Source organism: Lampetra planeri, chromosome 13, assembly GCF_965212315.1.
Source record: "Lampetra planeri chromosome 13, kcLamPlan1.2.h2, whole genome shotgun sequence".
Taxonomy (NCBI): domain Eukaryota; kingdom Metazoa; phylum Chordata; class Hyperoartia; order Petromyzontiformes; family Petromyzontidae; genus Lampetra; species Lampetra planeri.
The window spans coordinates 2050853-2072841 of NC_136119.1; the positions used below are offsets into that span (position 1 = coordinate 2050853).

A 21989-nucleotide genomic window follows, 5' to 3' on the forward strand; every position below is an offset into this window, starting at 1 on the left:
AGCGTTGGGGTGATGCGGACGTGTCCCTTAAAGGAGCCCTGTTCTTTTGGACATCTCTACCACCAGCAACACCATCCTTTGCCACAACCGTCACAACCACAGCAACCACAGCCACCACCTGCTCAAGGTTGCCACGCTCGACCAAGCTGTTGCAGAGAGACCCGTCAGTGACGGTCGCTTCTCAAGCCGCACCTCCGTCGCCGTCTCCTGCATCTGCACCTCCACCTCCATCTCCTCCTCATAGATGCGTCTGCATGACGTCTGCACTGCATGGCTGCCGACCACAGCGGCCCCGACCCTCTGTCCGCAAGCCTCCGTCCCAAGGCCACGGTGCCGTTGACATGACCAAGGGCGACGTGGAAGAATGCCAGATGGTAGGGTTCATGAATACCTCACGACTGTCATCAAATCATCTGTGGGCACCACGGTGGCAAGGGGATGTTAACTACTTCGCCTGGTATACAGGAGGTCGTGGGTTCGATCCCGATCCTAACGCCCGCTGTATATTTTGAGTTTGCGGTGTCTCTCTCTCTCATCATCACGGTGGCTAGGAGATGTTAACTACCTCGCCTGGTATGCAGGAGGTCGTGGGTTTAATCCCGACCCTAACGCCTGCTGCTGTATATTTGGAGTTTGCGTGTCTCTCTCTTGCTTCCCATGGTCGCGTGGATTTTTCTACGGGTTTAGATTATTTGTCTGCGATAAATGTCCACTTGATAAGCCTCATCGTTGAGCTATCATTTGTGATAAGCTGGTCGTTTCTGTAAAGGAGATATAGTATAGCTCGGTGGGCCTTACTTGGTAAAGATACAATTTTAAAATAATAGCTAATAGGAGTTGATCGGAAGCTAAAGCCAGGGGATTGATGGGCGACCACCATGCATAACAGGTGTTCTAGGCTTCGTGTGGCTAAGGGTAGTGGGAGCAATGGAGCAACATCGTCATGCCTCCGCTTCGGGTTTGCTACCCGCGTTCGCCATCCCGCCCTGACCGGCGTGGTGAAGTATGGTCAAATAACCCCCCACACCCCGGATATGGCGTGCAAAGGCCCTCCCTTACCCAGCTGTGCTTTGACAATAACGACTCCCCCAATTAGTACGATCTAACAATACCGTAGTTATAATTACATGTGATAACAATTTACAGCCCTTTTCTCAATGCAATACTGGATTGAGGTCTCCACACGCCCTATAGGTCGTGCGGGTTTGTTTGGACATACTTCACCACGCTGGTACGTGTGGGTTTGCAAATGCAGTTTGCGGCTAACCACTGAACCACCGCTCCGCACCAGGGGATCGTTTATAACCATTTACAGCGGGATTAACCGATGGGAAGACTTTCGGGGAATAACAGGTGTTATAGGCTGTGAGGTGGCTAGGGAATGGCGGTAGAGAAGTTATTAAATCCATCGGTTCGGAGTTATGAGCGCGAACACCCTCGTATCCGCGGTGCGTTTTCTCCGGTTAACAGTGGGCATTTTTCCGGCACGAATTCAAACTCTCATTATTGTTTGGCATTGGCCAAACATCCCCCATGCAGGACGCTCCTGAAATAGAGTCTTGAGGTTCATTGACCCCCAAATAATAAATCGTTAGGCGAGGAGGCGTGGTGGGCACACGCTTGCGATCCAGCGCTGTGGCGGCGAGAGTTGGTGGACTGCGTCGAGATTTGTGAAATGCTCACAACCCCGGCTGGGGCTGCATGCGAGGTGGCCATGAGATGGCAGTAGAGCAAGTGGGTTCGTGAAGAACGTCTTTGCGGTGACGTTTGTGGGTTATTCCCATCCTGCACGTGGTGGATTCTCTCCAGGTTACTCACGTTTCCTTCGCTTTGGAATTTGGACAAACATCCCAAATTTCGCAGGGCCCTCCTGAAAAAGTCTGGCGAGTCGGTGAGGTCCTCCCGGGTAAGTAAGGGAATCCATCATCAGGTCACTCAGTGGTAAAGCGAGCGAGCGGCTCGCAAGTTGAAGGTTGCAAGTTCAATAAAACCCAGTTTGGGAGGTCAACTCAGCCTATCATCCGTCCGGGGATCGATATAAAAGAGCGAGTACCACTTTGTGTGGAAGTGGTTGTTTTATGGATAGACTCGCCCCCCACCATAGTAATGTGGAATTTCAACCACCGCCTCTGCGGAGCTGTAAACGGGAGTTGAACAACGGGATATCAATGCTCATTTGAGCAAGAAAATCAATGTGAATGTTAATTTGCAAAAAAAAGTTTCACAACAACAATATTCTTTGGTTCTTTCGGTAAAGTCACGTAGATAAAAAAATAATAATACAAAATAAAGTTAATAAAAATAAAATACAAATAATAAAAAAACACAAATGTAGACTGTAGCCTGGTTCTTCATCGGAGTGAGTGTACTGGCAATCTATAATGTAGACTGTAGCCTGGTTATTTAGTTTGGTGAGTGTACTGGCAGTCTAATGTCGACTGTAGCAATGGTTATTAATCTCGGTGAGCGTACTGGCAGTCTATAATGAACACTGTAGCCTGATGCTGTTATTCACTTTTTATTTTTCTATCTACGTGACTTTACCGAAAGAACCAAAGAATATTAATCCCTGCAGTCACGAAAGTTTTAAGTCAAAACAACAACAACAACATTAAACAACGATGGCACGTATCCAGCCAAGTGGTGTGGCCGCGCCTTGGAGGCGTATGGGGGGTGGGTTGCCGTGCCGCAGGTAATCCCCGCACCTGTAAAACCCGCACCTGTAAACGTTACCGCGCTCGCTCGCCACCACGCTCACGGACAAGAGCGGCGAGCACATCGCGTGCGTGCGTGCGTTGGAGACGATGGTGGTGGTGGTGATGATGATGATTGACCCGAGCGAGGCGCAATATCGGAATTTGACACTAATCGGAGGTGTACTGCAGCTGTGCTCAGTCACGACACGAGTCATTGCCCCCCTGCATAGACACAGCGATTCGTCCTGCCCGTCGCTCAATCTCCGGCATTATATTACAAGTAATATTTTACTGGTAGGAACCTCCGGGTTACACCAGCCCACAGGGGATTATTGTGTCCGTCCGTTGTGCATCCAAAAATGGGAGGGGTGGGGCTGGGTGGAGAGGGGAGGATGGGGAGGGGCTGGGTGGGGAGGGTGGGGAGGGGCTGGGTGGGGAGGGGAGGGGCTGGGTGGGGAGGGTGGGGAGGGGCTGGGTGGGGAGGGTGGGGCTGGGTGGGAAGGGTGGGGCTGGGGAGGGTGGGGCTGGGTGGGGGGGTGGGAGGGGTGGGGCTGAGTGGGGAGGGGCTGGTCACCCCGTGGTGCCCTTATAAAACTCAACGTTGAACCTACTCACGCCGGCTTGTGCCCGCCCTCACAGTCGGGCATATTTGCGGAATACACCACGCCGCCGTTGACCCTGGCCATTGACCGAGCAACCCAACGTTGCTACTAGCTCCCTCCGCAGGATGAATGTGTTGTATACAGAGGGGGGAGGGAAAAGTGGCGCAGTGGTTCGCGCGCCTGGGTTCGATGCCTGGCCACGGGCTAACGTGACTGGGGTACCCCTTTCGCGAACTCGTACGGACCAGCGTGGTGAAGTATAGTCGAACTAACGACCCCCCACAACCGACACGTCATGGGGAGGTATTCGTTCAGCAGTGGATTTACAAAGGGAATGTCTATATTACTGCTGTTTTATATAGCATATCGTATTAAATAATGAACAATCGCACGACCTTTTGCATGCAAAGTAAATACTGCATTGTTTTTTTGCGTTTGGTTCCGATGTTTGCGGTCACTTTGTAACATGCATGTTGTTTGCATGTTGTTTGCATGGTGGCCCCTCAGAAAACATCAATCCTCTCTATGGTATGATTAGGCGCGGTGACAACTGTGGTAAAAAAATTCTCCACTCACAATCAGAAAGGCCAATCATCTACCTGCCCGGGAGGAAGTAACATCGAGGAGACCGACCACCCCAACAGAGGTTGTCCTATGGAGTGAAAGTATTATGCAATGGGAATGTGGAATTTCCATGACCGGATCAGGGATACTCGTGGAGATGAGCGACCACCCCATTGATTATGGAACACATTTTTTTTTTCACTTTGTACCGAATACTAACATACGAGAATTATAGAGTAGCTTCTGATGCTGTTATAGAAGGGCTAGAGAACTGAGTGCCTGGTTTAAATTCTGAGATGTTCTAGAAGAGATAGACAGCTGAGTGCCTGATTTAAATTCCGAGATGTTCTAGAAGAGATATGCAGCTGAGTGTCCGATTTAAATTCTGAGATATTCTCGAAGAAATAGACAGCTGAGTGCCCGGTTTAAATTCCGAGATGTTCTTAGAAGAGCTGAAATTTGACGAAAATATAATTGCATCTACTTACAAAATGCGAAAACCAACGTAAAAAAGTTGCTTTCAAAACACTGCATACCAGAGAGAGAGACAGAGATTTACGTCACTCATAGGACAGGACGAGCCTCGTGTTCTCGAGCGTGCTCAGTGTCATGCTGCATTATCAATGAAGCGAGTAATTAGCCTCCGCGGAGTGCGACCCTAAAGACAGCAGAAAGTGGACGCCGCCTGCTCCTGGTTATGGGTACAGCCGTGTGCTGATGTACAGAAATAATGTATATAGATGGGAGCTCCATTGATCATGGATGTAAGGGGAAGCTGGACATTCATTATTTAAGGAAGTTATGACATTTCATTTTCAGTAATGTTTTAGTAATCCTACGTGATCACAGTCAATCGATGGCAACGTGAGTCCAATTGCCGATTAAAAATCGGACTGGTAAGGGATAACAGTTTTCAAACATACGCGGGATGCGACGATATTTGATGTACCACGATCGTGGCATTAAGAACAATTGCCAAATGTTGTCTTTACTTCTGAAAGGTGCAAGTAGCATGGGGAGTCCGGATGCATCTGTTATTGCTTTCTGAACCTGACTACCTGAGTGTGGTTCCTGGCCATAGCAAGCGATGTCTGCCCCCCCCCACCATTTTACAACTGTACTGACCAGTACGGTGAAGGAAATGCTATTACCGACGCAAAATGAGTAGACGATTCTGCAGTGGACTCACGAAGGGCCGTAAATGTAATTAAAGTATGTTTGTACGTGTGTGGAGATGAGAGCGAACACCTGTGTGTGTGTGAGTGTGTGCCATCTATGCTGGTCGCTTTTACCTGGGTTCAGCCTTTGCATGGAGTAAGCCACGGTCTATGTGCTTTTTCTGCAATATTTTGCTGTCTTTTCTTGGATTTTCTGTTTGCACACAGTCACTTTAAGATGTTTTCTTGTTCATGTTTTAGTTTTTTTGTTTGTTGCGGTTGCACCCGATTCAAGAGCCGAATGGCTCACAGGGCTATACCTAATAAATGAAACTTGAAACGGTCAGCTGGGATTGAGTTTCTAATGCTCATGCCTATGACCCAGAGTTCCTGTAGGTGCCGTGTAATTGGGGCTTGAACACATCCCCCTTTTTAGCGATCGATCCAATACCAAGTATCAAAAAAGACATTCGTGTTTTCATTCATAACATCTACTGCTTTGAAGATGGATACTATTATTTTTTTATTCAAAATGTAAATCAGACTTATGATAGACAACATTGAACGCCATAACATTTCTACATGAGGTCAAACCAGTGCAGTCGTGTCTCCCGCGATAAACCCAGCCCACCTGAGATTTATTCAAGGTCATGGTGGCTAAAATGAGTGGCGAGTGGAAACTAAACCTCACCTGGGCCAAGTCTTCACCAAGCCGCATTGATCTCTTTGGTGAAGTATGGTCAAACAATCTCGTGTGACAAACACGCGTGTGATGAAGGCTTTCATCCAGCAGAAGAATTACAAACACCTGGAAAATAACTGTCTTTTTAAACAGCAAAATTGCAATTTTTCCATCGGCAGCTCAGAACCTTACTCAGTTTTGAGAAGGGACAAACTGAAAAATGTGGGGGCTTTAGTATTTACATGTACAACGAGCGGACGTATTGTTGCTTATGCGATAATCGATCTACTTAATGATACATAAATGTACTCATATGATGCCTCGATTATACATTTTCACTCACGCAGCAAAACTAAAATTAGATATATACTCGGTACAGCAGAATCAAAATTAGGGCACAACAGCAAGATGTGTATAAGTGTGATGACATCGAATTAGATTATTTAACTCAACGCGAGCGAGTGCCCCTGAGATTGCGATCATCCTCATGGAATCTTCGGGGTTGAGAGTGGTGGGGGAGTGAACTGTGACCCTACTAATGTATCGCGTGGGGCTGTGGGCAAGGTTTTCGCTTCCGTCCGATTAACTATGTATGGGCCGATAGAGGTGCAAGGTGCTTGTTTTGGTGCACTCACTGCCGAGGACGTTTGCATTCGCCATCCATTAGAGCGAGGGGTCGGCAACATTTCCAAGAAGAAGAGTGACATTTGGTTAGTTTTAGTTTTTTTGTCTTTGATCAAAACAGTTCACGAGCCGCATCACGCGCAGAACTCCACAAACAGCAGCCGATAAACAGCAGATGACAACACACATTCTGACTTCAATAAACAAAATAGGTGATGGAATAAACTGCGTATATTTCGACCCCCCCCCCCCCCCGGTTATTATTTAACAATGCAGTTTGACTGTAGATTTTGTTGTCACCAAGATATTCCATGGTGTCCCCCATTCCCCGAGATAAGCAATTATCTCTACGTTAAATTTGGTGCAAGAGTTAAGTGTTTTTCTTTTTAAAAACGTCTGCCCCCAAGGGGACAGCCAAATATTCTCGTGGGGGCAGCCAAATAGTCACAAGGGGGCAGTCAAAGAGTCACAAGGGGGCAGTCAAAGAGTCTCAAGGGGGCAGTCAAAGAGTCACAAGGGGGCAGCCAAAGAGTCACAAGGGGGCAGTCAAAGAGTCTCAAGGGGGCAGCCAAAGAGTCTCAAGGGGGCAGCCAAAGAGTCACAAGGGGGCAGTCAAAGAGTCTCAAGGGGGCAGCCAAAGAGTCACAAGGGGGCAGCCAAACAGTCTCAAGGGGGCAGTCAAAGAGCCTCAAGGGGGCAGCCAAAGAGTCTCAAGGGGGCAGCCAAAGAGACTCAAGGGGGCAGCCAAAGAGTCTCAAGGGGGCAGTCAAAGAGTCACAAGGGGGCAGTCAAAGAGTCTCAAGGGGGCAGTCAAAGAGTCACAAGGGGGCAGCCAAAGAGTCACAAGGGGGCAGTCAAAGAGTCTCAAGGGGGCAGCCAAAGAGTCTCAAGGGGGCAGCCAAAGAGTCACAAGGGGGCAGCCAAAGAGCCTCAAGGGGGCAGTCAAAGAGTCACAAGGGGGCAGTTAAAGAGTCTCAAGGGGGCAGCCAAAGAGTCTCAAGGGGGCAGCCAAAGAGTCTCAAGGGGGCAGCCAAAAAGTCACAAGGGGGCAGTCAAATAGCCTCAAGGGGGCAGCCAAAGAGTCACAAGGGGGCAGCCAAAGAGTCTCAAGGGGGCAGTCAAAGAGCCTCAAGGGGGCAGCCAAAGAGTCTCAAGGGGGCAGCCAAAGAGACTCAAGGGGGCAGCCAAAGAGTCTCAAGGGGGCAGCCAAAGAGTCACAAGGGGGCAGCCAAAAAGTCACAAGGGGGCAGCTAAAGAGTCACAAGGGGGCAGCCAAAGAGTCTCAAGGGGGCAGCCAAAGAGTCACATGGGGGCAGCTAAAGAGTCTTAAGGGGGCAGCCAAAGAGTCACAAGGGGGCAGCCAAAAAGTCACAAGGGGGCAGCTAAAGAGTCACAAGGGGGCAGCCAAAGAGTCTAAAGGGGGCAGCCAAAGAGTCACATGGGGGCAGCTAAAGAGTCTCAAGGGGGCAGCCAAAGTCTCAAGGGGGCAGCCAAAGAGTCACATGGGGGCAGCCAAAGAGTCTCAAGGGGGCAGCCAAAGAGTCAAATGGGGGCAGCTAAAGAGTCTCAAGGGGGCAGCCAAAGAGTCTCAAGGGGGCAGCCAAAGAGTCACATGGAGGCAGCTAAAGAGTCTCAAGGGGGCAGCCAAAGAGTCTCAAGGGGGCAGCCAAAGAGTCTCAAGGGGGCAGCCAAAGAGACTCAAGGGGGCAGCCAAAGAGTCTCAAGGGGACAGCCAAAGAGTCACAAGGGGGCAGCCAAAAAGTCACAAGGGGGCAGCTAAAGAGTCACAAGGGGGCAGCCAAAGAGTCTCAAGGGGGCAGCCAAAGAGTCACATGGGGGCAGCTAAAGAGTCTCAAGGGGGCAGCCAAAGAGTCACAAGGGGGCAGCCAAAGAGTCTCAAGGGGGCAGCCAAACAGTCACATGGGGGCAGCTAAAGAGTTTCAAGGGGGCAGCCAAAGAGTCTCAAGGGGGCAGCCAAAGAGTCTCAAGGGGGCAGCCAAAGAGTCTCAAGGGGGCAGCCAAAGAGACTCAAGGGGGCAGCCAAAGAGCCTCAAGGGGGCAGCAAAAGAGCCTCAAGGGGGCAGCCAAAGAGCCTCCAGGGGGCAGCAAAAGAGTCTCAAGGGGGCAGCCAAAGAGTCTCAAGGGGGCAGCCAAAGAGTCACAAGGGGGCAGTCAAAGAGTCTCATTGGGTCGGGAGGCCTACGCGGTGTGAGTTGCCCCAGGCCCCGCATCCATCCGACCCTCGCCTATGTGCAGCCCTGCCTATACATAGTAAGCCACCTTAACGGAGGAATGGCAGAACTACACGAACTCTTTCTCGTGAAACCATCTCGTCGCTCGCAGACCTCGCCATTGGCATATGGCTCTTAAACGCACAGTTTACAGGCGTGCGAAAGTATAGCGGCGTAGATTCGGAGCCGGGGAAAAAGAGGCGCAGGAGGGAATTCCAAAGTGGAGCAGTGCTTGGGCAGAAGAGGAAAGAGAAGTGATGTGAGCGAGGGAGTGAGTTGGTGTGACCTGCAGTGTGGTGAGTGGGTGGGTGAGTGAGTGTGTTATTGTGACCTGCAGTGTGGTGAGTGAGTGAGTGGGTGAGTGTGTTGTTGTTGTGACCTGCAGTGTGGTGAGTGGGTGGGTGAGTGAGTGTGTTATTGTGACCTGCAGTGTGGTGAGTGAGTGGGTGAGTGTGTTGTTGTTGTGACCTGCAGTGTGGTGAGTGGGTGGGTGAGTGTGTTGTTGTTGTGACCTGCAGTGTGGTCAGTGGGTGAGTGTGTTGATGTGACCTGCAGTATGGTGAGTGGGTGGGTGAGTGGGTGGGTGAGTGTGTCGTTGTGACCTGCAGTGTGGTGAGTGGGTGGGTGAGTGAATGGGTGGGTGAGTGTGTTATTGTGACCTGCAGTGTGGTGAGTGGGTGAGTGTGTTGTTGTGATCTGCAGTGTGGTGAGCGAGTGGGTGAGTGTGTTATTGTGACCTGCAGTGTGGTGAGTGAGTCTGCTAGACCGAGTCCTCAATGTTCTGTAAAGGAAAAACAAATTCTCCTTACTAATCAAGGTTTATTCATAAAGGTTGCCTCATAAATATTACACGCGCCGTGCACTATTCATGTTCTGGAAGAACGTGAGTGGATTTTAATAAAAAATAATATGTCGCTTTGCTTTGTTACACCATGGGTAGGCAATTAGTGATACTCATACCGACGTAGTTGTCGGGAACAGTGAGCGGTCAGCTCTCCTGCACCCGGTTAGTTACCCGAGTTTCATTCTCTGCTACGACTAAGATCAGTCATGAATGATAACTGAAAAGGTCCTGGGGTCCCACCTCGTTGCCAACTTGCATGGCTCAGAGACCCCGATGGCCAACATGGTGTGGGGGAGGCTTCACATCCAGCAGTGGATTGCTTGCCGTACGTTCGTATGATCATTATTAATAATAATAATAATCATACGTCGTTCTGTTATGAGACGTGTGTGGTGGCGCACGTCCTGTGATCCAGCGCGTTGGAGAAAAGGGTTGGGGGATCACACATAGATTTGTGAAACTCCCAAATCTGCTGGGCGATGTGTTGCTGAAAGAATGGCAGTACAGAAAGTGGATTCGTTAACCCATCTGTACAAACCTTAAAAGTGTTTTCAGCTTGTGTGTATGATGGGTTATCGCTATCACAAATGATAGGTCAACAAAGTGGATTATCACGTGAAAATATTTAGCAGCGAAATACTCTAAACGCACGTTGATTCTAAATGTGGAGTGAAAAAGCAGAGGGCCTGGAAAATAATCCACGCCACCACAGGGAGAACGTGAAAACTCCAAATATACAGCAATCGAACCCACGATCTCCTGCACACTAGGCGAGGTAGTTTATATCTCGCCATGGTGGCTGACCATGCAGGTTTAACACTGGACTGAAAAAAACACTTTGTGCAAGCTTCTGTTCCAGCAGAGCACATGGCGTTTCCAGAATTAATCGACTGCTATTGCACCTTTTGTATGCCATTAAACAAAACACAACACGTGGAATTCTGTCTCCATCCCTAGCCTCTGGGCCACTGTTCTTCGCCTACCAATCTTCTGCTTCTTACATTGAAATCCATGTTGGCCTAAACGTCATAATGCAGAAATCTCCTGAAAAATCATCTTCGGACTTTGCTGAATAAATAGGTCACGCGTATTAAGACGATTGTGGAACGTTGCTCATATCTATTGGTGGTCCTGAGTCAGCAGTGGAAAGTCCACATTCTTATGACAGAGACCAGACACGAATATGACAATGACGATGTTCCCCACAAAGTGGGGCTCCTTAGTAATTATCGACGCTGAGCAATAATGGTGTTAACAGGTATATGCATTGTTAGTAAGGACAACTTTTAATTGGACGCAAGCTTATCTTTAATTACAGTAATACTTTGTTTTGCCCGTAGGTTTCCGCAGCCAATGTTATGATTACAGATAGTAGATGTTTGGGGTTAGGCGACATCACCGTCTGACAAAATATGTGTAATCAGAAACCCTCCATCACCGGGCACAGCCAAAACAAATCGGTTCAGGCACGCCAATTACGATCATTGGAACCGACCGGTAAAAGTTGTCACGGTTTGTATCCCTTTTCAACTCGGACACTTTTGCACCACCTCTTTGTTCACAGCTTTGCCGTTTTATATTTAACTTGGCTCGTGTCACGGACATCACGTCTTCTAGAAGCCGGTACCTATTTTAAACTTGGTTGGTTACATCTCCACACCGGACGTCTTTTGTTCGGATATCGCGAGAGATCGAACTACCCTCAATTTGCCCGTCTTAAAAAAATAGACCCTTTCGATCTGAGACGTGCCAGTAAATATGTCAAATTGCAAAAAGTAAATGTCAAATTATGGAGATTATTCTTTCAACCGTGATGCCCGCCCGCACTTTGAAAAAAATATCGCATCGGCTTTACAAACCATTCCCTCACTGGCTACTGAATCCACTAGAAACAGACAATACGAACGCACGTGTTTTAAAATATACATTTAATTTGCTCATAAATCTTCCCGGATTTTAAACCGCTGCCTCTTTCATATTTAAAGGCTAATTCATCATTACCATATTTTATTTGCGAAAGTATGTTACGTTTTTATTTCTCCACTCTTGCTTACAATACTGCAAGTCTCCCATTATCGTTATTCGGATGGCGTTTGCGTGGGTTGGCATGGGCCCTTTGTGCAAGCAGTCAAATGCCCCCTCCCCTTGGGCCCTACCCCCTCCCTCCACATTCCGTGGTGCACCGGTGCAGTTGCACCGCCTGCACACTCGTCAGCAACGCCGCCGTGCCCACCGGCGCACGTTCCGTCCGGCCACTGCATCGAAGAGTTCATCCAAACCGCTCTGACCCCAGTGGCTGATGGCCCCTGGGGAGCGTTCATAAGGGGACATTCTGGCTATGAACGCCAGGGAATTGGCAAGGGGATGTTTTTGGTTCTTGTTGTTGGCGGTGTTGTTGCCGCTGCTGTTAATGGTGCCGTTTGTTATTGTGGGGAGCGGTAGTGTAGCAGCTAGCTCGCTGCGCTACGAACCCGGCGAACCCGAATTCGATTCCCGTTCACGGGAATCTGAACCGGTCCTGTGGCTCTCCTAGGTCGACTCAGCCTCAAATGGGTATCTGGTGCGGCGTGTAAACATCGCCACTGGGAATACAAAGACGGCCGGGCGTCGTGCTGGCCACACACCCTCTAGTGTGCCGTGCAGGCCTTCAGAGGTGCTCGCTAACAGCACTTGCCCCAACAGTCTGTTAAGACTAGACGGGGGATTTTTTGTCTTTGTTATTGTGGGGAGTGTGTTCACGGGACTCCCCAAAGCCGCGCAATCGGCGCCCCCACCCCCAAGGGCAGATCTCGGCTGAGGTTTTTGGTAAAATGAGAAAAATGTTGCCCCCTATTTTACGTTTAATGTGTTTTTTTAAGCGTATTTATTTGTTTGTTAAACAGAGGCATAATTACTTGGGTTGTTCGTCCGTCTGCCCAACGAATACATTCTCAGAAATGTTGACAAATGAACTATAATTCTCTCTGTACGCGCACGGGAATTGAAATGATGACATCTCCGTTATTTTATTTGTATTGTTTTTGTGTCTATATATTTTTTTCTCCTCGAATTCGGCACTTAATCTGCCACACCTTGGGAGAGCCCTAGTTCGCCTTCATGGACGGGTAGCCGCTCGTTCGTGTCTGTGGGGTTTTTTCCGTTAAATATAAATAACAAATATAAATAAGGTAGACGAGACGTCTCCATCACGTGCGCGTCTCTCCACGTGTTTATTGCACGATCCGTCAGCCGCCATTGGCTACTTGGGAGTGCTTAATTTCAATAGCATTGATTCAAGACGAGAGGAAACGTGTCTCGTCAGCTTTGCGAAGAGCAGCTGTGTTTGGTTGTGGTACTGGAGCGCTGCAAGAGTGTGCCATGATGTAACACGACTGGGTGTTTGTATAAGTCCCCACGGGCACGCACGCATTACGAATAAAACATTTATACAGCAATACAATTGATAAGCGAACCACGTCTTTCTCATACATATATAACGACTCCGATAACAAAGTAATAAGAGCCTGTTTTGTTTAAAGACTTCCACAATCAGGGACCCTACTAAAGACTTCCTCCGTCCGTCCCCACTCCTCGTGTTCTCACCTCTTCATCCCTCAGCCCCCCTCTCGAACCTTCTTGTCCTTGTTTTGTACCTTTAGCCAATCCCTGTCCGTTCCCTTTAACGGATCCTGTTTTCTCGTTCAAACACCTTATTATTCTTGCTTCTTTCGGTAAAGTCACGTAGAAGGGAAATAATAAAATAGTCAAAATAAAACAATAAAAGTGTCTCTATTACAATATATTGTTTTTGTTTTATTTTTTATTGTTTTATTATTTTTTTATTATTTCCATTCTATGTGACTTCACCGAAAAAAACAATATGAATCCCTGCAGTCACGAAAGCTTTAAATCGAAATTTAACCACCTTATTCTCCAATCCCTTTAAAAGTCTGCCTCCCGACCAATCACCGTGGAGGCCCCTTTCTTGCAATCGGAGACTTTCGTTTATTTTTTAATTGCCGTTTGGCTGCATATGGCTTGTGGTAATGTTTCGGTCATTACACATACAAATATATTTTATAGATGGTCCTTGCCTATGATATCTGGCGGTTTATCACTTTTTGTCACAAGAAAGCATGATGAAGCACTGTGAGTCTAACCCGGCCCAGAGTGTTGTTGGTACCGGGTCAAAGCTGCTGGGATTGTGAACTCCCCGAATGAACGTGGGGCCGAAGGGGCCTTGAAAAATATTATTTTATTTGTCATGTGGAGACACAGATAAAATATTCGTATGACGGAGACAGTCTGCTCATTGTATTGTTATATTCACAACGACACTAATGGTAATTGTGAATTATATATTGTAATAGAGACACTTTGGCTTTTTTATATTGATGGAACTGCTTGGTTTATTAACATATAGTCTCAGAATGTTCTGCCAATTCCTTGTTGGACATCACTACAAGTTTATCACTGGTAGGAACCTCCTGGTTACACGAGCCCACAAGGGATTATTGTGTCGGTTGTGCAGGGAGGGGCTGGGTGGGGAGGGAGGGGCTGGGTGGGGATGGGCTGGGTAGGGGGTGGGAGGGGTGGGGCTGGGTGGGGAGGGGCTGGTCACCCCGTGGTGCCCTTATAAAACTCAACGTTTAACCTACTCACGCCGGCTTGTGCCCGCCCTCACAGTTGGGCATATTTGCGGAATACACCATGCCGCCGTTGACCCTGGCCATTGACGGAGCAACCCAACGTTCCTACCAGCTCCCTCTGCAGGAATGTGGTTATAAGGAAACAGGAGTACATGGATACCACTCATACTGTGTTCCCCACACTTATCCACGATACTACTCTGCCAACCCCGACCACTTCCACTCTTTGCCCTTATCGTAAGTGCAGCAGGAGGCCAGAATATTTAAAACTAGAAGCAAAATCCCACAACTTCACAGTCGCTTCGGGGAGACAATGGATTGGCCAGTAGCGTAGTAGTGACTATCAGCTTGGGGTTGCGGCGATTAGTCAGGTGGGGCCCCAATATTGAATGTCTCGCACGGTCGCACCCAGGCTATGAAATATCGGCGGCTCTTCCTGTCTAATCACACCATTACATACGTTTTTGTTCTTTAACACTGTTGTTGAAAATACATCTAATGGAGGTTGTCAAGGGGGCCCCAACTCGTAGATTTAGCCCCTGCCCCTACGCTCGTTACGATCCTGGGAATGGCAGATTCGTGAAGCCAGGATGTTTTTGGTAACGTTGTTTGGTTTCTTCTTCCTCCTCCTCCATGGCTCACTCCGCCTCACCTCCGCTGCACAGATGGTGGAGGAGTTCCATACCCACGTCGCCACGTTCCGCGAGCTCGTCATCTCCATCGGGGACGCGAGCAGCGACAGCCTCGCCGGACGCCTCCAACTGCGCCGCTCGCGGGGCCAGTGCTCGTCCATGGCAACCGACACGTGCACCAGCATGGCGGCCCTCAACAGGTAGCCGTGTTGGTGCACCTTTATACACACCTGTCAACTCCTTATCAGTGCCTACCTTATTACGGAGCAATTCAGACCTTATTGGTTACCTTGTGCCCTTATAAATTTCAACGTTCATCCTACAAACTCCCATCGTAAAGGAGAAACACACATAGACGAAACTTTTTTTTGCCCATTTTTAAACGGCTGTTTGCCGTATTGACCTGAAAACTAAATTTCCCTGTACAAGAATACGGGTAAACCGTGTGGGTTGACAGGTGTGGTGTGTGTATGGCCACCCCTCACTGGCGTGGCCACCCTCAACAGCTGTCCGTGTTGCATTAGTACACCAGTATGGCTGAACTCAACAGTTAGCCATGTTGCGTTTGCACACCAGTATGCCCAACCTCAACAGGTAGTCGTGGTGTGTTGCTGCACCTGTATGGTCACCCCACAATGACGTGTCCACCCTCATCAGGTATTTGTTTTGTTAGTAAACCAGTATGGCCGCCCCTCATCAGCATGGCCGCCCCTCACCAACATGGCTGCCCTCAAGAGGTACCCACGTTGGTCAGGGGCCAAGCTCAACAATCAAAATCCATGACACCTCTGGGATTCAAATTCCTGTAAATCCCTTTTTGCCAGTGGTAATGCACAATCACAACATTAATGCCGTGGGGAGTGGTGGTACTATTGATAATGGTGGTGGTTGTAAATGGTGGCGTAAGTGTAGTGGTGATGGTAGTGGTAAGTGCGTTGAGGGTAGTCGTGTTGATAGTTATGGTGTTGGTGATGTTGGTGGGAGTGATTTAGTTGATGGTGGTGATAATGGCCATTTTGATAGTGGTAGTGTAGTTGTGGTGGTTGTTGGGATATTTTAAGGGTGCACTCTGCACCGATGTGACATGCTAGATATGCCCCTACTCGTAATCGCTGGCCCGTGTGTTCGGTCAAACATTGAAACCAGCACTGCCGAAGTTTAACCAACCTGGGTCCATTGTTTTCTCCTGTTCGGCCGTTCCCCTTTGCCCCATCCCAGGCCCGAGGAAGGAGAGATCCAGTACGACATATACAGGCTCTACATCCAGTTTCACGGCTGCCTGGAAATGTACATCTCAGAGATGCTCAAGTCCATCTGCCTCATGGAGTCCTTCCAGCTGCAAGGGAAAGGTACTTTATTAGACTGATCAGGCTGCAAACTATCATCAGCCATGATCAATACACTCCTGGATAAACTATTACTATTTTCTATTTTACCAGGTAAGGCCCCACCGAGCTGTATAGCTCTTTTTCCGTTGCGACCTGGCCACAAATGATAGCTCAACGAAGTGGCTTATGTGGAAATGTATTTTAGCCAAATACTCTAAAACGCATGTTGATTCTAAATGTAGATGTAAAAAAACGGAGGACACGCGACCACGGGGAGAACATGTAAACCCGAAATATCCAGGTGCCAGGGGTCGTGATCGAAACTCCGACCTCTTTCATACCAGGCAAAGGTAGTTAACATTTCACCACCATAATGGGACCTCCTTTGCCAGTACCAAAATAAAAGAATAGGTTTTCCCCTTTTTACTGGCAACAAAACAGGTGTTAAGATGTTAATACACCAAACTGAAACCTTTTACAAGGAATCATGTCTGCATTAACCACAATGCTTGTGGTCAGAATGCAAACAAAAAACAAACTCTCAAACAGTGTTATACCAGGACACCAAAAGGCATACAGCACAAAGACAAGCACTATCAGAGTAATGAGAGCTCGGGGTGAGCAGCTAATTTTTGTGGCGATGGTGGGTGGTGGTTGGCGTGGTGAGGGGTAGTGCAGTGGTTAGAGCGCTGCGCTACGAAGCCGGCGACCTGAGTTTGATTCCTGCTCACAGCCAACACCGGTGACGAATATCTGAACCGGTCCTGGGCCTCCCCTAGTTCGATTCAGACTCAAATGAGTACCTGGTGCGGTGTCTAGTAAACATCGTCACTAGGGACACAAAAGGCGGCCGGGCGTGGTGGTGGCCACCAACTCCCTAGTGCGCCGTGCCGGCCTTCATAGGGCACTACTCGCTAACAGCACTCACCCCAACAGCCTGTTGAGGCTACACGGGGGAATCTTTGTTTGGTGGTCGGCGTTGCAGGCCGGGAGGCTCGGGGCACGCCGGTGAGTGGCCAGCGCGGGGCCCAGGACGCGTCACACACGCCCATCCTCGATGAGAATGCCGCGTCGCAGACGCCCAACCTCGCCGAGATCGGCTGGACCACGCCGATGGAGATCCACAACACCCAGAGGTGCGGTTGCGGGCACAGCAGCAGCAGTTAGGAGCAGTAAAAAAATCAACTAGATGCACTTTGAGAACACGTCAATTGGAGAAGACTCCAGGGGTTATGCAAGTTGTTATACATTAAACACAAGTCAGATGGACACTATGTTGGGCCCTGTGCAGATGGGCGTAAAAAGGGAAACACACATGGTGACACTGATATAGATAGATGGAGACAGAGACACAAAGCCCTTATTCTGAACAGACACAAATTGGAACGCTTTGAGCAAAAGTTATACATGGAAGTTTACAATGCATAAGCTCGCATGTAAAACACGCATACATCAAAGTTAGACTGTTAGCCATGGGCTCTACCTGGTTTATCAACAAAGGATCTGTCTTTCTGGATTGCAAACAATTATCAAATCTTTTAAAGAATGTCTTGACGCTTGTTTGGCACAATTATGTTTCTGCACATACTGTACATTGCACACACTAGAATACTTTCAATGTGACATTACAGTACTCAGTTGTGTCTAAAACTGAATGTATTTATTTTTACAGGGATCTGAGAGAGATGAAAGCTCTGCTCAGTAAACTCAGGGAGTCAATGCCACTTCCACTTAAAAACCAAGGTACTCAAAGATCTTGCATTTTACCTTGTTTTGGCAAATATTGGCAAACTAAAACCTTTTTAATTTCCTCTCCCTTACATGAGGTTAAGGCAAGGCAGATCAATGGAATAAGATCAGTGCGGTATCGAGAATTTACATAATCCCATTTTCTGATATTCATAAGTGCGTTTAATTACTAAAGCAACGAACTTAAATCACTACCTACTTAGAGGAATGTGTAGCCGGGCAGTGGTGGCTACGCACGTGGCAGCTGTAATCCAGCACTGTGGAGACGATGGTTGGTAGATCACAAATGTTTTGAAACTCCCTTTCCCGTGGGCGTCGAGGACCCGTACCATGGCTCGGTACAGAAAATGTGGACTCCACCTGTTACGTCTGTTATGGAAGTGTTTCTCCTTTGCATGCGGTGGTTTTCTCTGGACGCTCCGGTTTCCTCCCACATCTCTAAGCACTTATTAATTGGCTGAAAAGAACTTAATATATGGAGGACTGCAGAGCATTGGCAATTAATAGCATCAGTTCACTGAGTGACTGCCTTTTCCGCTTGTCTGCGACTCCTCGTGCCTCCAAGTTATTCTCTCATGGAAAGTGCAGGAAAGCTACGTGGCAAGGTTACAAGTTTAAATGATAATTGTTTAAATGTAACATAAAAAAAGACCTCGTATACTCTCTTCTGGGTTACGAATAGCTATTTCATGGGTTCCAAAATACAAGCAGCACTGGTGGTTTAGGAAGCATTAAGTTTTATTTTAACAGTAAAATGTAGCTACTCACAGAAACGAGTTGTAATGCTGAGCCATGTACATTCTGATAAATAATTCCTCTGCAGAAGAAAACATAATCACCAGATTTGAATTCATTATTCAATTACCTCTACAAGGTGATCATTAAGGATGAATCTGAACATTGCATTTTTGACAAACTAAAAGTCAAGGTCACGACTGTACAGCCATAATGTTTTACAAACGGTCAAATTATATTAAAGCACCATTACCATATTGTTATTGAATAACAGTTGTTTTCCTCCTCTGTTCTAGATGACAGTGCCCTACTCAGCCTAATACCATCTTACCCACCACTGAGGCGGAGGAAGAGAAAACTGCTAAGGCTGTGTTGTCTGCTCGCCAGTTAGGCTGGGCGGCACACATCAGGCCTACGCTGTACAGGTCACAGGTCAAAAAAACGCTTTACAAATAATAAATACAAAACATATGTAAGCTATCATCATCAGGCAATGTATACAAAAACAATTCCAAATGACGAACATTGAACACGAATGGAATTACCGTATCGTTCAAGAGAATATGCATTGCACACGCGTTTAGCCGAATACATCAAACCTTTGGCCGTTGACGAAAGTTGGGAGTGTAATTTGATCCCCCACCGACTAAATGATTAAGTTTCTATCAAAACAGTACCTGTGGATCCATCGAAAGGGAACTTGGAAATCTGGCGTTTTAAAATCATGGAAAAGTTCAACTTTAAAAGGAAATGTGTTGCGTATGTGTGGATCCAGTTGGTGCCTTTTTGGTAGAGGATGTGTCGTCGCATCAAGGGTAAAGGTCCGGAGGTCTTGTGTTCATTCACTGGGTTCACAGCACTTGGGTCAACGTGCGTCTACACAGCTCGAACCTTGAAGGCCACTTTTCGGACACGGTTGTAAGTGTTCATATCAGAAAAGAAAACCTAAACACACACACACATGTAACAATATTATCAAAAATTACAGTAATCAACATTTTTACTGGCTTCGAGCATGTTTCAAGTTGGGCCAAAATGTGAATGCCAATCATCTACACTCTCCCACTGCATGTTTGTGTAAGCATCTAACGAGATTTAATGTACTTGCAATATGCAATATTCAATGTACAGTCCGTGGATATTTTTTATTTGTTTGTTTCTCGACTATAAATGTTACTCCGTCCTGTTCTCTTCACCCAGACAGGGCATGGGTGTGTTGGCTAACGGATGGCAAGAGGGGCTGTCCTGGCAACTCTTTTGTGTTGTTGAAACAAGCCTAACATAGACTGAGCATATGTGCAATCATACGACAAGCCTATTTATTTTTTAAACTATATTAAACACATGATACAGGTTTTCCTCTCTTACCATTAAACATTAAAGTACTTCAACCTTTTTTTAAAACTACTTATTTGGGCCTTTGTACTGTTTTAGTATGCCAATGGATATTCCGTTTCACATTTGGGAATGTACCATACCTACAATAGTTTACCAATAATTGAGCAATGTCCAGGAATTTACCAGAATCGCAGTCTTTTTACGAATGTTTGCTGCTTCCTTCTACCTTTCTTTACATACATATTTATATCACTTATTTTCGTCTTCCAAGGTCTACCTTAAATAAATGTCATGCTTTGTTTCTAAACTAAGGTTCCAAATAACACTTTGATTTTGCTTATTTGAATACACGGCTTTCCTTCTTTACTTCCAGGAAACGTAGATGTCATTTCGCAGACGGCAGCGATCGTGGGTTCTTACAGTCAACAGAAGTCAAACTACATTCCAGTCAACAGTGTCTGGGATTGACACTGTTGACCCTATTGAGATGACAGTGTTGAGATGACACCGTTTCCCACACCTCTGATTAGCGCGGTTGGCTACGTACGGTGCGAAAGAAGTTCAACATACATGACTCAAACATCAAGCAGCTCTTACCTTGCAGCTACGTATGTACATGCATACCTATGCTGTGTGTCCTGGGCTGTGTAGTGGTTAGCACACTGCGCTACAAACCCAGCGTCGCGAGTTAGATTTACTCTCACGACGAATACTAGGGACGATGATCTGAACCGGTCCTGGGCGTCTAGTAAGTCGTCCAAGCCTCGAAAGACGTAAGTCGTCTAAGCCTCAAGAGTACCCGGTGCGGTGTGTAAACATCAGCACTAGAAGACAAAGTTGGCTGGGCGTGGTGTTGGTCACTCACCCCCTCTTGTGCTGTGCCGGCCTTCATAGGTGCTCGCTAACAGAACTTGCTCCAGCAGTCTGTTAAACCTCTCAAGGGACACTTTATTATTATTTTAAACACAAGTTTGAAGCTTCGCTTTTTTTAAAATAAGCCCCCCAAAAGTTAGAGTAAATACAATTATAAAAGCACTCTTGTGATGTCACTGATGTAAGTTTTACACATTTCAACGACTTATATGATGATTCACCCCCACCTTCACTGATATTTGATTCATTCTTTAATTTTCGGAGTCAACATTAAATTCTTTAAATATTTTCTCTCATTTGGATTGCCCATCTCATTTACTGTTTAGTTTGTTCCGCTTAATTTGTTCCACTCGTTTCTAAAGGTAACAGCAAATAACGTTCACCTGTCGTGGTTTCACACAAGGTCAACTGCATCAACATCCAAATGTCTTGGGAGCGACATCACAGTAACGTCACAAAAGCGCCGTAATAGCAACGCTTGACCTTAACTTTACAGTCATTTCTTATCATTGAAACTGGAGATTCACATATAACAGCCTGAGGCACACAACCTATGTACAATTAAAATGTAATAAGATATTGAATGATTACTTATTTAATCATTTGTATAATTATCCACAAATGAAGAGCCATTTGTTCGTTGGATTGCGTCTACCATGAAGACGAGCCGTGTCTCGCGCCACCGGTTCCTTGGGGAGTAACGTTTGGGGGGTTGGGGAGGAGCACCGGTGGTGGGGGGGGGGGGCACCGCTAGTCCTTCGATTCTCCCTCTGGGACGGCGGCAGTGGCGGTGGCCTCGGGGCGGGTGAGCCTCGCGCGCAGCACCTCCGCGAAGCCGTCGCCGAACCAGCACGTGAGGTGCAGGCCGTCCAGGTGGAAGTAGAAGAGCTGGTCCTGGCAAGAGCGTCGCCGGTAAGCGGAGCGCGGGTCCGCCGACAGCACCGCCGTCGCCGCGCGCCGCACCTCCTCCGCGGAGCCGAAGTGGCGGAGCGCAGAGCGCCCTGCCAGCAGTGGTGGACGTTCACACAAGCTGCGTCACGGAGGGAAGCGTATTAAAAATGAAATGCGTACAAAGCTGCATAGAATGCAACTTGGATTTACGTAGCATCCCAATGCGACCGCATCTCACGGTCGGTATGTTTATAGTTGAGAGGAAAGCAGTTGGTCATAGGTAGAGAGGAATAAAAAAAGGTCTTGACCCTGGTCTTAAACAGGGGTGGGTGGGGGGGCAAAGAATTGACAGCATAGATAGCCGGGGAAGGGAATTCTAAGCCAACAGACAGTAGAGGAGAATGAGCAATATTCC

The 21989-nt window shown here is 47.5% G+C and overlaps 2 protein-coding genes across 5 annotated transcripts in view; one reads left to right on the forward strand and one right to left on the reverse strand.

The window, feature by feature from the left end:
• RGS7BP (regulator of G protein signaling 7 binding protein) lies at positions 1 to 19664 on the forward strand. Its single transcript, XM_078599828.1, has 6 exons — positions 1 to 374; positions 14694 to 14860; positions 15879 to 16009; positions 16974 to 17124; positions 17661 to 17731; positions 18769 to 19664. Exons 1-6 carry the CDS (start codon positions 255 to 257, stop codon positions 18861 to 18863), a joined length of 735 nt encoding a protein of 244 aa, XP_078455954.1. The 5' UTR covers positions 1 to 254; the 3' UTR covers positions 18864 to 19664.
• TRMO (tRNA methyltransferase O) overlaps positions 18458 to 21989 on the reverse strand; it is a 14625-nt gene continuing 11093 nt past the window's right edge. For 2 of the 4 annotated variants that reach the window (XM_078599826.1, XM_078599825.1), the window contains exon 7: positions 18458 to 21713. In XM_078599826.1, coding sequence (XP_078455952.1) covers positions 21295 to 21713 — 419 coding nt within the window. In that variant the 3' untranslated portion in view covers positions 18458 to 21294. The remainder of the gene's footprint in view (positions 21714 to 21989) is intronic. The other 2 variants (XR_013585997.1, XM_078599827.1) reach the window with 2 other exon arrangements.